The 14,004-nt window shown below is 43.5% G+C and overlaps 2 protein-coding genes across 2 annotated transcripts in view; one reads left to right on the top strand and one right to left on the bottom strand.

Moving 5' to 3' along the window:
* Positions 1–826: 826 nt before the first annotated feature.
* foxi3a (forkhead box I3a) lies at positions 827–2,079 on the top strand. Its single transcript, XM_047343607.1, has 2 exons — positions 827–1,505; positions 1,646–2,079. The coding sequence occupies exons 1-2, from the start codon at positions 1,238–1,240 to the stop codon at positions 1,831–1,833; spliced, it is 456 nt and encodes a 151-aa protein (XP_047199563.1). The 5' UTR covers positions 827–1,237; the 3' UTR covers positions 1,834–2,079.
* Positions 2,080–9,507: 7,428 nt separating this feature from the next.
* Positions 9,508–14,004, bottom strand: part of nhp2 (NHP2 ribonucleoprotein homolog (yeast)) — a 5,401-nt gene continuing 904 nt past the window's right edge. The window contains exons 2-4 of the mRNA XM_047343673.1: positions 11,899–11,968; positions 11,698–11,803; positions 9,508–10,504 (exon numbers count right to left, since the gene is read on the bottom strand). Of these exons, the coding sequence (XP_047199629.1) occupies positions 10,379–10,504; positions 11,698–11,803; positions 11,899–11,968 (302 nt within the window). The 3' untranslated portion in view covers positions 9,508–10,378. The remainder of the gene's footprint in view (positions 10,505–11,697; positions 11,804–11,898; positions 11,969–14,004) is intronic.

The raw sequence follows: 14,004 nt of genomic DNA, 5'->3' as shown, positions 1-14,004 counted from the left end.
AGACAATAGGTTGTGGGCGACGCCTCAAACAGCAGCTGATGTTTCTGTCTGAATCAGCAGCTTTTAAAAAACATCAACGTCTGATCTGAATGAAGACAAAGAGAAAACTTGGGGGTTCGGGTTGAGGATCAGGGTTAAGTTGTTTTCAGATCATGTTCCTCACGTGTTCCTGACGTGTTCCTGATGTTCTGGACGTGTTCTGGAGGTTCAGTATGTGAGAACAAATGTCTGAGTCACTGTCTCTGGACATTTTATGGAACCTTTTTACAGCAGGAAACTTCAGTTTGAGCGAGTGGACGTGTTGATGAGGTTTCTAACACGTGACGTGAAACTGGAAGAACTCAAAGATCTCAGGATGAAGAAGAGGAGCCGTACACGTAGAAGACGAAGTTTTTTATAATCACAATGATGTTTGTACAATAAATGATAGGTAGTCTGTAGAGGGCGCTGTCTTCAGACGGGACACTGCAACATCAGTCACACATATAACAAACTGTGTGTGTGTGTGTGTGTGTGTGTGTGTGTGTGTGTGTGTGTGTGTGTGTGTGTGTGTGTGTGTGTGTGTGTGAAATCCTCAGGCTCTGATCTGCCTGAGGGAGGAATTCAACCTGCTCTTATTCAAATCAACCCCCACCACACATCCCCCCACACACACACACACACACCCACCCACCCACACACACACACACACACACACACACACACACACATATATGCTTGAATATGTGTGTTGAAACAGCCCAGTTGGCCAATCAGCTCGTCTGTGGGCGGGGCATCAGAGTATAAGAGTCCCAGATGAGCAGCAGCAGGACAGGTGCAGGAGGACCACAGCAGCTGTGTGTCTGTGTGTGTGTCTGTGAGTGTGTATCTTTTACAAACACAGTTGTTGGACGGACGTTGGTGCAGCTTTACAGAGAAGAAGAAGAAGAAGAAGAAGAAGAAGAAGAAGAAGAAGTGTCCGTCATGTCGTCCTTCGTCCCGGAACTTGGTCTGTCTCCCCCTGTTTGGATCATCCTTTCCCCAGCAGGAGCCCCCTTCTCTGGGCATCGACCCCCTTGACTTCAGCCTGTACAGCCCCCCCCCTCCTCCAGAGTCACCATGGCTCCCAGCATGTAACAGCCATAGCCACAGCTTCAGCAGCCCCCACACGGGGCCCCTCCCGGGGGCCACAGCCCCTCTAGGACTCTCCCCAGCTTTTGCAAGCTTCCTCCCCCACCTCTACAGCCTCTATCGGCCCATGTCCTCCATCAACCCCTGGCTCTCCCTCTCCTCCCCGGACGACGTCCTGCGCCTGGTCCGCCCACCCTATTCCTACTCTGCCCTCATTGCCTTGGCGATCCAGAGCGCCCCGGAGCAGCGGCTGACCCTCAGCCAGATCTACCAGTTCGTCTCCGACAACTTCCCCTTCTACAGCCGCAACAAGGCCGGCTGGCAGAACTCCATCCGCCACAACCTGTCGCTCAACGACTGCTTCCGGAAGATTCCACGAGACGAGAACGAGCCAGGTGAGAAAAACCAGTTCACTGATTTAAAATCAATGTCTGACGTTAAAGTCTCGTCTGATCCATCAGAAACATTCTGATCTGAGTGAATTAGAAACATCTGCTGCTTCTCTTCATCCTCCTCCTCTTCTTCTTCTCTGCAGGTAAAGGAAACTATTGGACTCTGGACCCAAACTGTGAGAAAATGTTTGACAACGGAAACTTCCGCCGGAAGAGGAAGAGGAAGATGGAAAATGAGACGTCTGAGAAGAAGGAACCCTCCTCTTCCTCCTCTTCCTCCTCTTCCTCCTCCTCTCTTCCTCCTCCTCCTCCTCCTCTTCCTCGGAGCTGAGCCCTGACCTCCCTTCTCTCTCTGATGTCGCCTCCGGCCTCGACAACTTCCTGTGTCACCTCCAGGACTCACCCCTCTACCCCCTCCTCACACGCAGGTCCCAGACCACGGCTCCCCCCCCCCTCCCCTTCCTCAGGGTTACGCTGCCGTGGTTCCTCAGTGGGACGACGCCCCCTCTCCTTCCCTCTTCTCCCCCTCCATCACTCTCCCCCTCCTCCTCCTCTCTTCCAGTTCATCCCCTCACACTTCTCCTCCCCCCTCGTTGATCCACTGGATGGCGCCCCGCCGCTCTACGTCAACCTGCAGACGGCGGCGTGTCCTGTGCCAGAGTTCCAGGGGCCCCAGCAGCTCCAGGGGCCCCAGCAGCTCCAGGGGCCCCAGCAGCTCCAGGGGCCCCAGCAGCTCCAGGGGCCCCCATGTGAGCATCTGTTCTCTGGAGGCTTCACTAATGCTCTGCCCCTCGACTCTCATGTGTTTACACTGTAAAATGTGTCTGAATGTTTCTAATTATCTTTTCTAATATTTAATTTGTGCCAAAAAAACGTGGGGACTTATAAAAAGTGTAAATATGATTGTGTTTGGAATAAAATAAAATAATTTTTGAAATCGAATCGTGTATTTTTTTTCCTCATACGTGCTGAAAAAGGTTATTTAATTAAGATATTTAAATAAATAGTCAAATAAATTTAAGTACAACTCAGAAAACAGAAAAATAAAACAACAATAATTACAGAGAAGACGATTCTGACTTCAACAATGAATCATTTAGTTTTAGTTTAAAGTTAAACAATTAAATAAAACATAATTTATGAGCTCGACTGACGTTTTATTTTGAAGGGAACAACCTAATCCTGTTATTTCATTTTTACAATGACAAGAAACTTGAAATGTTTTTCGAATGTTTTACATGTTCGTTCCCATGACGCCGAGCTGCTGCACTATGATGACGTCAGCACCTATAAACACACAAACATGTGCTGAGTCACGTGATCCCTGTCTGTCGGCGACAGAGATGATGACCCAGATTAGAACGAGTGACTCAGCAGATTTCTGTGAAGTGACTGTGGGAACGAGCTTCATGCAAATGTTTAATTATTCGTTCATCAGTTATTAGTTTTCAGTCTCTGATCAACATATAGAAATGTTTAGAATAACATTGTGACATAAATAACACTTTTACAAAAAATAAGTATTTTATTTTGTCTCTAAGTGAATTTATCATTAGTTTTTTTACTTCAACAAACTTTTTGTTGAAATGATGAAAAAATTCAAAATAATCTGTAATTTACTGATTTTACTTGAAGAAACAAATGAAGAAAAAGTTTTCAGTTTAACGTCCACTTCCTCTTTACTGGAGCTTTTTACTGGATCACATGTCGTGATAATATCTACCGAGTAACCATGGCAACTGTACACGACCAAGATGGAGCTGTAAAATCATTAAAAGACAAAAAGTTCACACATAAAAGCTAAATAAGCTCCCAGTGCATTGTGGGAGAGTGTCGCTGCTCAGCGTCGACACGTGACTTTCAGTAAAGAATTTTAAAAGTATATAAAGAATTATAAGAAAACATCAGAATATTTTGACAAATAACCCCAAAACATGATATAATACAAAAAGGACAGTTTTTAAATAAATTAAATAGAGAATTAAAAATGAATAAAATAAGAAAAAAAGAATGAAAGTAATGAATGCACTGTAAAAAAAACGTTGTAATTTAATAAAGTTTAATTCAAATAAAGTTCATTGTCATTCGTCCTCATACAAAGTTTACAGCTCATTAAAAAAATTATTCAACACAACGTTCAACATAAAAACATTATGTCGAACGACGGCTGCAGGTAAACACATTAAAAATATAAATAGATGAGATAATAAATGATTGAATGAAACAAACAACATGTCATAATAAATAAATCACTCTCATCATCACATGAGTTGACTTCCTCTCAATAGACACAACAATAATAAAAACTGTTTTTGAATTGATGACATTTACGACGTGTTTCTTTGTGTTAAATTGTCACGAAAAGGTCACATGATGAACTTAGATTTTCGTACTTTTAGCATCATTGCAACAGAAAACACGACTCAGCGTGTCGTTGTCTCTGAGACGTGTTTAACGAATATGATGAATTTCAGACTCCAGGTCAGAACCTAAACCTGAGTGATGGCAGGTTATCTGACTGACGCCTCACACCCTGCATGTGTGTGTGTGTGTGTTTAGCCATCATGTCGTCCATTGATGTGTATATGACTGTAAACAAACAGCACACTCTGAGCGACTGATACCATCAGCTGATCAATACACCTGAGAGACGTCTGACAGACTCACACTGTTTACTACACAACATGAGGAGTGTGTGTGTGATTAATGACACATGGGGTCAAACTAATCTGTCTCACGACGGTCTAATGTAAGTGTGCCATTTGTTTACACTCCACACGTAGTCAGACAGCTCCGCCCCCAGGACACACACACACACACACACACACACACACACACACACACACACACACACACACACACACACACACACACACACACACACACACACACACACACACACACACACACACACACACACACGCACACACACAGAGTGTCTGTCATTGCATGCAGTTGAAACTGGTCTGTATTTTCACAATAAACAGAAATACTGAGGAGTGTGTGCGCGTGTTAGAGTTTGTGTGTGTGTGTGTGTGTGTGTGTGTGTGTGTGTGTGTGTGTGTGGACCAATCAGGAGTCAGTCTCAGCTGTCAATCATGACGTCTCAGCCTGTTTTTATATCATCAAATAACTGATTCAAACCAAACTGATCAGAAACACTTGAACAAACATCAGTGAGATGAGAACGACCTGAAACGACAGAAACATCTTTACAAACATTTATTTAATGTGTACTTTGATTTTTTTGTTTGGTTCATGTCCCATCTGCTAACATGGAGGAGGGGTTTATGATCTTTACTGCAGCCAGCCACCAGGGGGCGATCATTGGGGAGCTGTCGCATCATTCATCTGTTTGTATTGACTATAATATAAGTGTGTGAAATAAACAGCATCTGTGTTGCTATGGAAACATGTTATGTTCTTCTGTGGAATGAGAACTTTTCTCAGCTCAGTTTATTAGAAACACTTGAATAGAATGAACAAAATAATCTGAACAGCTGCTGAAAATCATTTATTACAGTTGTAGTTGGTGTTCCTAATAAACTGATCATTTCACGTGAAGCTTCAGAAGGTTTCTTTGATAAAAATCAAACAGTTTTAACTTGTCATCAACACGTTGTACAGGTGCATCACTTTGTTATTAGTTTTACTATAGTAACCAGCACAACTGTCATAACGTCAGTGTGTGTGTGTGTGTGTGTGTGTGTGTGTGTGTGTGTGTGTGTGTGTGTGTGTGTGTGTGTGTGTGTGTGTGTGTGTGTGTGTGTGTGTGTCCTGTCCTGTCTCAGCATGTCTCGTACCAGTCAGTCCGCCCCTATAAGAACTTTTCCACCTTCATTCAGTTTCATAACAACACAACAGTTTCTGGGGCTCTGATCACCTCATGTGACAAAAGAGACGTTTCATTAGAAAAATGATTACCAGTGACGGAGCCTGCACAGTCCATAGGGCCCCAGGGGCCCCCAGGAGCCCCCAGGAGCCCCCAGGGGCCCCCAGGAGCCCCCAGGAGCCCCCAGGGGGCCCCCAGGAGCCCCCAGGGGCCCCACACCATCCTCATCATCCCGCCACTGGATGCAACAGTTCATTTCTATCAGTTTAAACCTGTTTCACTCAGCAAAACTCCCACAAACAATCATGAAAATATTTATATTCACTGGATCCACATTTTGGATAAAATCTCACATATCTCAGTTCTTTAAACTGAATGAAGAATCAAAACCCCTCTAACATGTGACTCTGTCACCATTCACCCCCGGGTCACATGACTCTGCAGCAGGTTGTTATCAGCACTGATGGAAACATGACAAAGACCTAATTTCCAGGGGGCGTTGGCCAGAGAAATCAGCGATGAACGTTTGTGTACATATTGTGTTTTACATGTTAGGAAAGACGGGAAACAGCGATTTCGTTCTTCGTCTCTTGTAAGACAGCGTGTTGAGAGAGGAAGGACACAAAGAGAAACTCCTCTGCTGACAATAGGAAAAGAGTCCATCATGGGTTTTAAGCAGGTTTCCCCACATTTGAACAACCTGCATCTCTGAGAAATCATGAAAAATGTTAAACACGTTCTATCGAACAAAGTTAAAGAAAAACCTCAAACAATCCTGGATCTCATAATAAGTGTTGCTGCATTGTGCAGCTGTGTGCACAACTTTCTCCAGTGTGCTCGCTCGTGCTATCGTCCATAAAGTTGTTACCGTCCATACAGACGCTCATAGTTCAGGCTGCAGTTGTGGCATCAGTGCAGTTCTCTCTCTCCCCTGAGAACCTGTCACTCTTCAGTCTGAGAACCTGTCACTCAGGTTGTGTGTGACAGGGACGTTCGTGTTCTGTGCTGAACGCTGCAGAGAGTGAAACAATAAAAAGCCTGAGTTCTTTCTTGACTGATATCGTATCTTTCCACCAGGTGTCAACCTTGTTACCTTGAAACTACAGATTTGTAGATATAACGGATCTGTTTGTTCTTAGATGAGGTTCTAATTGAATAAAGTTTCAGGTTCTAATCAATAATAAATGTGTTTAGTGATTAAACCTCAGTGATGCAGACACATGAACACGCACACAAAGACACAGGTCACATGACTGAGGTGAAGCTGAATATAAACACAAATTGAATCCTCTGAGACTGAGACGTGTCAGACGCCATCGCTCCGGGGCGTCTTGCTCACGGGCACGTCAGCAGCTGGCAGAGCTGCTGGCAGTGTGTGTGTGTGTGTGTGTGTGTGTGTGTGTGTGTGTGTGTGTGTGTGTGTGGGGGGTGGTCGACCCACTAACTGCCAGGCCGACGGCTGGTGGCCTCAAATTTGCATATCATCATACATGTGTGTGTGTTTTTGAGTGAGTGTGTGTGTGTGTGTATGTGATTGTCTGTCTGCCTGTGTGAACTGTGTGTGTGTGTATGTGTCTGTGTGTGTGTGTGTGTGTTAGAGGTGAGCGGTGCTGGTATTCTGACAGTTTTAAGAAGACGACCCGTATGTTTCCCGTCTCGTCCGTTAAAGTGAAACCATCTGATCCAGTTCAGCGTCCTGTGTCTCACGTGAGACTACAGCACATCTGCCAGGTGTCCTCGGACCCTTCACTCACCCCTCATGCCACCTCACGTACATCCCCCCCCAAGGACCCCTGGACTTACCTGAAACAAACCTGTGGATCAGAAATCCACAGAACAACGTTTCATTTGAAAACGCATCAACTCTGCTGCGGATACATCTGACGTTCACGCGACTCCAGAGTTTTAGAGCCGCTCAAACAGAGACGTTTATGAAAGTCATGTTTTAGTTTGAAAACTCAACTAATCTGCTGATTGGGTCTTTTCTGTCGCGAGGTAGCCTTCTCTGATTCGTCAGGCTCCTGTCACATGACTATAGCATCAGCCTCAATTACCAGAGCAGAACAACATGTACAATCAAAGTGTGACTGACGCTGTTGTCTTTGCTAACAGCTGAGACCGAGCCCGAACTACGAAGAGTTCAACATATCCAGGAAATCTTTCCCAGATCCAGCTGAACTTAAGCTAACCGTCAGGCTAAGCGGTCACACAACGCTAGTTATCTCCTCATTAAGATCTGAGCGCGTACACAAAAGGGGCGGGGTTTACTGCATATGACCAATCACAGACATGGACAGTTTGACTGACAGCAGAGCCTCATATTTCACAACGAGGATCAAACTGTTATATAATAAAAATCAGAGAAGAAACACATGATCCAGAATAAAAGAACATCAGGTACAGCTGCTAAATGCAGGAAGAACAGCTGGTGAAACATCTGGGATTCTGTCAGTGTGTAAGTTACAGCGCCCCCTGGTGGCATTTGGTAAAAATATATTACGTGACCACGACATAATAACGTGTGAACGAGATGCTCAGGCAGGTGAAGCGAGCCTCTTGATACAGAGCGAGGATCAGTCCTCCCGGTGACCACAGTTATCGGAACAGGAACGGAACTTAACCATGATTTCAGAACCTTACGACTAATTAGAAGTTTCACTGAGATCAGGGTTTCTACTTCACACTAGGAGCCACTTTCTGGCTTCAGAACAGAAACTGTAGATAGAGACGACACAAACCCGCCTGATATGAAGCAAAAACAACTCAGATACAAACGCTGCCATCTTGTGGTGATGCCGTCATTTACAGTCAGAATCTGTGCAGTAGTGATCGTGAAGTGGAGCCGTGGTATTGAGGTCCCGCCCATACACAGTCTCAGCTGTCAATCATGAGCCAGACTGATTTTACATCATCGAATCACTTACTTATGTTTCATCTGCTAACATAGAGGTGACAAGATTTATGACCTGTACTGCAGCCAGCCACCAGGGGGCATCCAGATGATTTAGCTTCACATTACGGAGCTGGACACTATCCAGGATGGTGGTGGTAGCCACATTGACAAGGCTAACGCTAGCAGCCAACAACAAAAACCTATGATTCACTGACAGTTTGATCATGTAAACCCATCGTGTAATCCTTAAACCAGAGAAAAGAGATTCTGAGGCCCCTCAAAGAACCTGGAACTCACGTGGAGGCCAAGTCCTGAAACCTACAAAAGAATCTCTTTCCCCTCAGGAACTCTAAAACTCCCAAAAGCATCCAGAGAAACCTTGAGATTCTCTGAAGCCTCCATCGTTCTGGATCTTTTCTGCAGCTCCAGGTTTGCGTCAGTGGAAAGTTTGCGTTGCCTCGGGCTCGGTGTTGACAGGAGTTTAATCGTCACTGAGGAGACGGACGAAGACGACGAGTCTGAACAGGTCGACTGTACGAAGGAGGAGGAAGAATCTACAATCCGTAGAAAACTGTTAGAGAATCCTCTGGTTTCTTCCTGTTATGTCCTCGGGTGGGGGGTGGGGGATTCCTGTTTAACCTCCCTACACCTGCTCCCACAGTTCATAAACACTTTTATTTGTTTTAAGACTTTCAGACCAGATCATTGTGGATTTATTATCGAGACATCAAACCATCACTTTCGGTGTGATTTGGACACGTGATACTTCCTGGTCAGAAAATGTTATCACCTGAAACGTTCAGAAAAAAAGGACAGAAGCTTTAAATCTATATTTAAATAAAACTACAGATGAAAAACTGTAGATGATTTTTAACAGTAAATATGTTTATTTGTTACATTAATATATATATATAAAAATACAGTAATCACTGACAGTTTAAAATGAATAAAACTGTTAATTTCAGGTAACACTGCAGCAGCTCTTTAACTTGTAATGGAATACTTTTACTCTTTATGACACGACCACCAACTGTTTTATTTAGCTTCATGTGTTCACTCTGTGCTGCCACCATGTGGTCAGTCAGAACAGAATGAGTGGGTCAGTGCTGCCCTCGTGTGGATGAAATGAACAGCAGCACTGACAGAATCACCTGGATTCAATTTAAGATTTAAAACCAAGAATAAAAACAACTCACTGATCTGTCTGAAGCTCCGCCCAGTTGTTCATATCATTCTGCTCCAGGTCAGTGACCAAGAACATTTACTCAAGAGAAATGTTCTTTTTACTTCACATTTAATAACTTTATTTACTTTGCAGATTCACAATAACACAAAATCTGATCAGTCTGTTCCAGTTATACCAATTAACATTTTCATCTGTATATAACAGCATCAACCAAATTAACCAACTAAAACTCCCCAAATCAGACGCCATCTACAAACCAATCAGTCAAGTATAGGTTGACTCCGCCCACGTAGGTGATGACGACAGGACGCATGTCAGACAAACTTCTTTAGTCCCTAAATTACAACGTGGAACCAGAACAGATCAAATGAAACAAACATTTGGTTCAGACACACAAATGATCAAAATACTGAAAATCTGTTTTCATCTGAAAGAAACAGGAAACAGTTTTAAAGTTTTGAGCAGCTGTTTGAACTTCTAACGAGACGTCTCAGAGGAAACAGTCACTTCTTTATTTTAATGTCAACATCAAACTTCATCAGCTCAATCCGATCGGATGTCTTAACAGAAAAAAGTAAAACGAATAAAAAAGTCGTAGAAAAAGTAAAAATATCAAATTAAAGGAGCAGATTTTTACGGTGAAATATAAAGTGTTTTTGTTTGACGTCCAGCGAGCAGGACGAACCTCCGTCTGTCGTCTGCTCAAAACTCAACATTTATTTACATTATTATTGGTTTCTGGAAAAATGTGACTGAAATCTGTTTATTTATCAAACAAAACAACAGAAACTATTTACACATGAAAACCCCTCGTTCCCCGCCATGTGTTAGCCTAGCTTAGCACAAACACTGGAGGCATAAGAGATAACTGATCGACGTCATCAAGAGGAGGCGGAGCTTCTGGTGAAAATTGAGAGGATTGACAGCATTGACCTCGGAGCTGCCTCCCGATTGGCTCAGGCTTCTCAGAGCGGTTTGGGCAGGGCGGACACCTCCTCCGCACACTCGTCGTACGCTTCCTGATAATCCTGATGAGGTTTGATCAGGATAACGCAGGTCGGCCGCTTGGACCCTGCCGACGAACCCAGATCCTGAACAGAGAACAAGAAAATGAAACGAGTCGAAACGCAGACCAATGTTCAATAGACACAGACGTGTTCTTACAGACGTGTTCTATTACAGGCGCGTTCTTACAGACGTGTTCTACGCGTTCTTACAGACGTGTTCTACGCGTTCTTACAGACGTGTTCTACGCGTTCTTACAGACGTGTTCTACGCGTTCTTACAGACGTGTTCTATGTGTTCTTACAGACGTGTTCTCAGGCGTTTCTTACAGACGTGTTCTATGTGTTCTTACAGACGTGTTCTATGTGTTCTTACAGACGTGTTGTATGTGTTCTTACAGACGTGTTCTACGTGTTCTTACAGACGTGTTCTATGTGTTCTTACAGACGTGTTCTATGTGTTCTTACAGACGTGTTCTTACCGTATTGTTCTTACAGACGTGTTCTATGTGTTCTTACAGACGTGTTGTCGTGTTCTTACAGGCGTGTTCTACGTGTTCTTACAGGCGTGTTATGTGTTCTTACAGGCGTGTTCTACCTGTTCTTACAGACGTGTTCTATGTGTTCTTACAGACGTGTTCTGGGTTCTTACAGCGTGTTTCGCGTTCTTACAGACGTGTTCTAAGCGTTCTTACAGACGTGTTCTAGGCGTTCTTACAGACGTGTTCTACTCGTTCTTACAGACGTGTTCTGCGCGTTCTTACAGACGTGTTCTACGTGTTCTTACAGACGTGTTCTTACAGACGTGTTATGCATGTTCTTACAGACGTGTTCTGTGTGTTCTTACAGACGTGTTCTAACAGACGTGTTCTACGTGTTCTTACAGACGTGTTGTACGTGTTCTTACAGCGTGTTATACGTGTTCTTACAGACGTGTTCTGCGTGTTCTTACAGACGTGTTCTGGTCTTACAGGCGTGTTGTGGCGTTCTTACAGGCGTGTTCACAGGCGTTCCTGTTCTTACAGACGTGTTCGCGTTCTTACAGCGTGTTCTACATGTTCTTACAGACGTGTTCTTACAGACGTGTTCTACGTGTTCTTACAGACGTGTTCTACGTGTTCTTACAGACGTGTTCTACGTGTTCTTACAGACGTGTTCTACATGTTCTTACAGACGTGTTCTGTGTGTTCTTACAGACGTGGTTTTACAGACTTGTTTTTACCGACGTGTTCTACATTTTCAAAATAAAAGCCTGACTAAACCATCAGCATTCAGCTCACCACTTTGGAGGGGATGTAGGCATATGGCAGGTTTCTGTCCTCGCACATGATTGGCAGGTGGCAGTAGACGTCTATGGGCAGTGTGTCACCTGCCAACACCACGATACTACGCACACACAAAACAAACACACACACCCTTTGTTTACATCTGTGATCTGAAATGTACACGATGTTGTGGCCCTTTAAGGCGTCGTCACTCACCCTTTCTCTCCTTTGTTGATGAACTTCTGAACTTCTTTCACTCCTCGTCGGATATTTTTCACTTTAGCAGCTGGAACAACAGAAAATAGCGTTAAGTTCCTCACCCTTCTACAGACTCATAAAGTTCCTCACCCTTCTACAGACTCATTTAAAGACTCATTTAAAGTTCCTCACCCTTCTACAGACTCGTTTAAAGTTCCTCACCCTCCTACAGACTCATTTAAAGTTCCTCACCCTTCTACAGACTCATAAAGATTCATTTAAAGTTCCTCACCCTCCTACAGACTCATTTAAAGTTCCTCACCCTTCTACAGACTCATAAGATTAATTTAAAGTTCCTCACCCTTCTACAGACTCATTTAAAGATTCATTTAAAGTTCCTCACCCTTCTACAGACTCATAAGACTCATTTAAAGTTCCTCACCCTTCTACAGACTCGTTTAAAGTTCCTCACCCTCCTACAGACTCATAAGACTCATTTAAAGTTCCTCACCCTCCTACAGACTCATAAAGACTCATTTAAAGTTCCTCACCCTCCTACAGACTCATAAAGACTCATTTAAAGTTCCTCACCCTTCTACAGACTCATTTAAAGTTCCTCACCCTCCTACAGACTCATAAAGACTCATTTAAAGTTCCTCACCCTCCTACAGACTCATTTAAAGTTCCTCACCCTCCTACAGACTCATTTAAAGTTCCTCACCCTCCTACAGACTCATTTAAAGTTCCTCACCCTTCTACAGACTCATTTAAAGTTCCTCACCTCCTACAGACTCATTTAAAGTTCCTCACCCTCTACAGACTCAATACAGACTCATTTAAAGTTCCTCACCCTCCTACAGACTCATTTAAAGTCTCACCTTCACAGACTCATTTAAAGTTCCTCACCCTTCTACAGACTCAAAGACTCATTTAAAGTTCCTCACCCTCCTACAGACTCATTTAAAGTTCCTCACCCTCTCAGACTCATTTAAAGTTCCTCACCCTTCTACAGACTCATAGACTCGTTAAAGTTCCTCACCCTCCACAGACTCATAAAGACTCATTTAAAGTTCCTCACCCTCCTACAGACTCATTTAAAGTTCCTCACCTTCTACAGACTCATAAAGACTCATTTAAAGTTCCTCACCCTTCTACAGACTCATAAAGACTCTTTTAAAGTTCCTCACCCTTCTACAGACTCATAAGACTCATTTAAAGTTCCTCACCCTCCTACAGACTCATTTAAAGTTCCTCACCCTCCTACAGACTCATTTAAAGTTCCTCACCCTCCTACAGACTCATTTAAAGTTCCTCACCCTCACAGACTCAAAGACTCATTTAAAGTTCCTCACCCTCCTACAGACTCATTTAAAGTTCCTCACCCTCCTACAGACTCATTTAAAGTTCCTCACCCTCCTACAGACTCAAAGACTCATTTAAAGTTCCTCACCCTCCTACAGACTCATTTAAAGTTCCTCACCCTCCTACAGACTCATTTAAAGTTCCTCACCCTCCTACAGACTCATAAAGACTCATAATTCCTCACCCTCCTACAGACTCATTTAAAGTTCCTCACCCTCCTACAGACTCATAAAGACTCATTTAAAGTTCCTCACCCTCCTACAGACTCACTTAAAGTTCCTCACCCTCCTACAGACTCATTTAAAGTTCCTCACCCTCCTACAGACTCATTTAAAGTTCCTCACCCTTCTACAGACTCATAAAGACTCATTTAAAGTTCCTCACCCTCCTACAGACTCATAAAGACTCATTTAAAGTGCCTCACCCTCCTACAGACTCATTTAAAGTTCCTCACCCTTCTACAGACTCATAAAGACTCATTTAAAGTTCCTCACCCTCCTACAGACTCATTTAAAGTTCCTCACCCTTCTACAGACTCATAAAGACTCATTTAAAGTTCCTCACCCTCCTACAGACTCATTTAAAGTTCCTCACCCTTCTACAGACTCAATTAAAGTTCCTCACCCTCGTACAGACTCATAAAGACTCATTTAAAGTTCCTCACCCTCCTACAGACTCATTTAAAGTTCCTCACCCTCCTACAGACTCATAGACTCATTTAAAGTTCCTCACCCTTCTACAGACTCATAAAGACTCATTTAA

The sequence above is a fragment of the Hippoglossus stenolepis genome, chromosome 15 (assembly GCF_022539355.2).
Source record: "Hippoglossus stenolepis isolate QCI-W04-F060 chromosome 15, HSTE1.2, whole genome shotgun sequence".
In the NCBI taxonomy this organism is placed as follows: Eukaryota; Metazoa; Chordata; class Actinopteri; order Pleuronectiformes; family Pleuronectidae; genus Hippoglossus; species Hippoglossus stenolepis.
The sequence above is the reverse complement of the archived record's forward strand: the minus strand, read 5'-3'. Positions and strand labels throughout refer to the sequence as shown.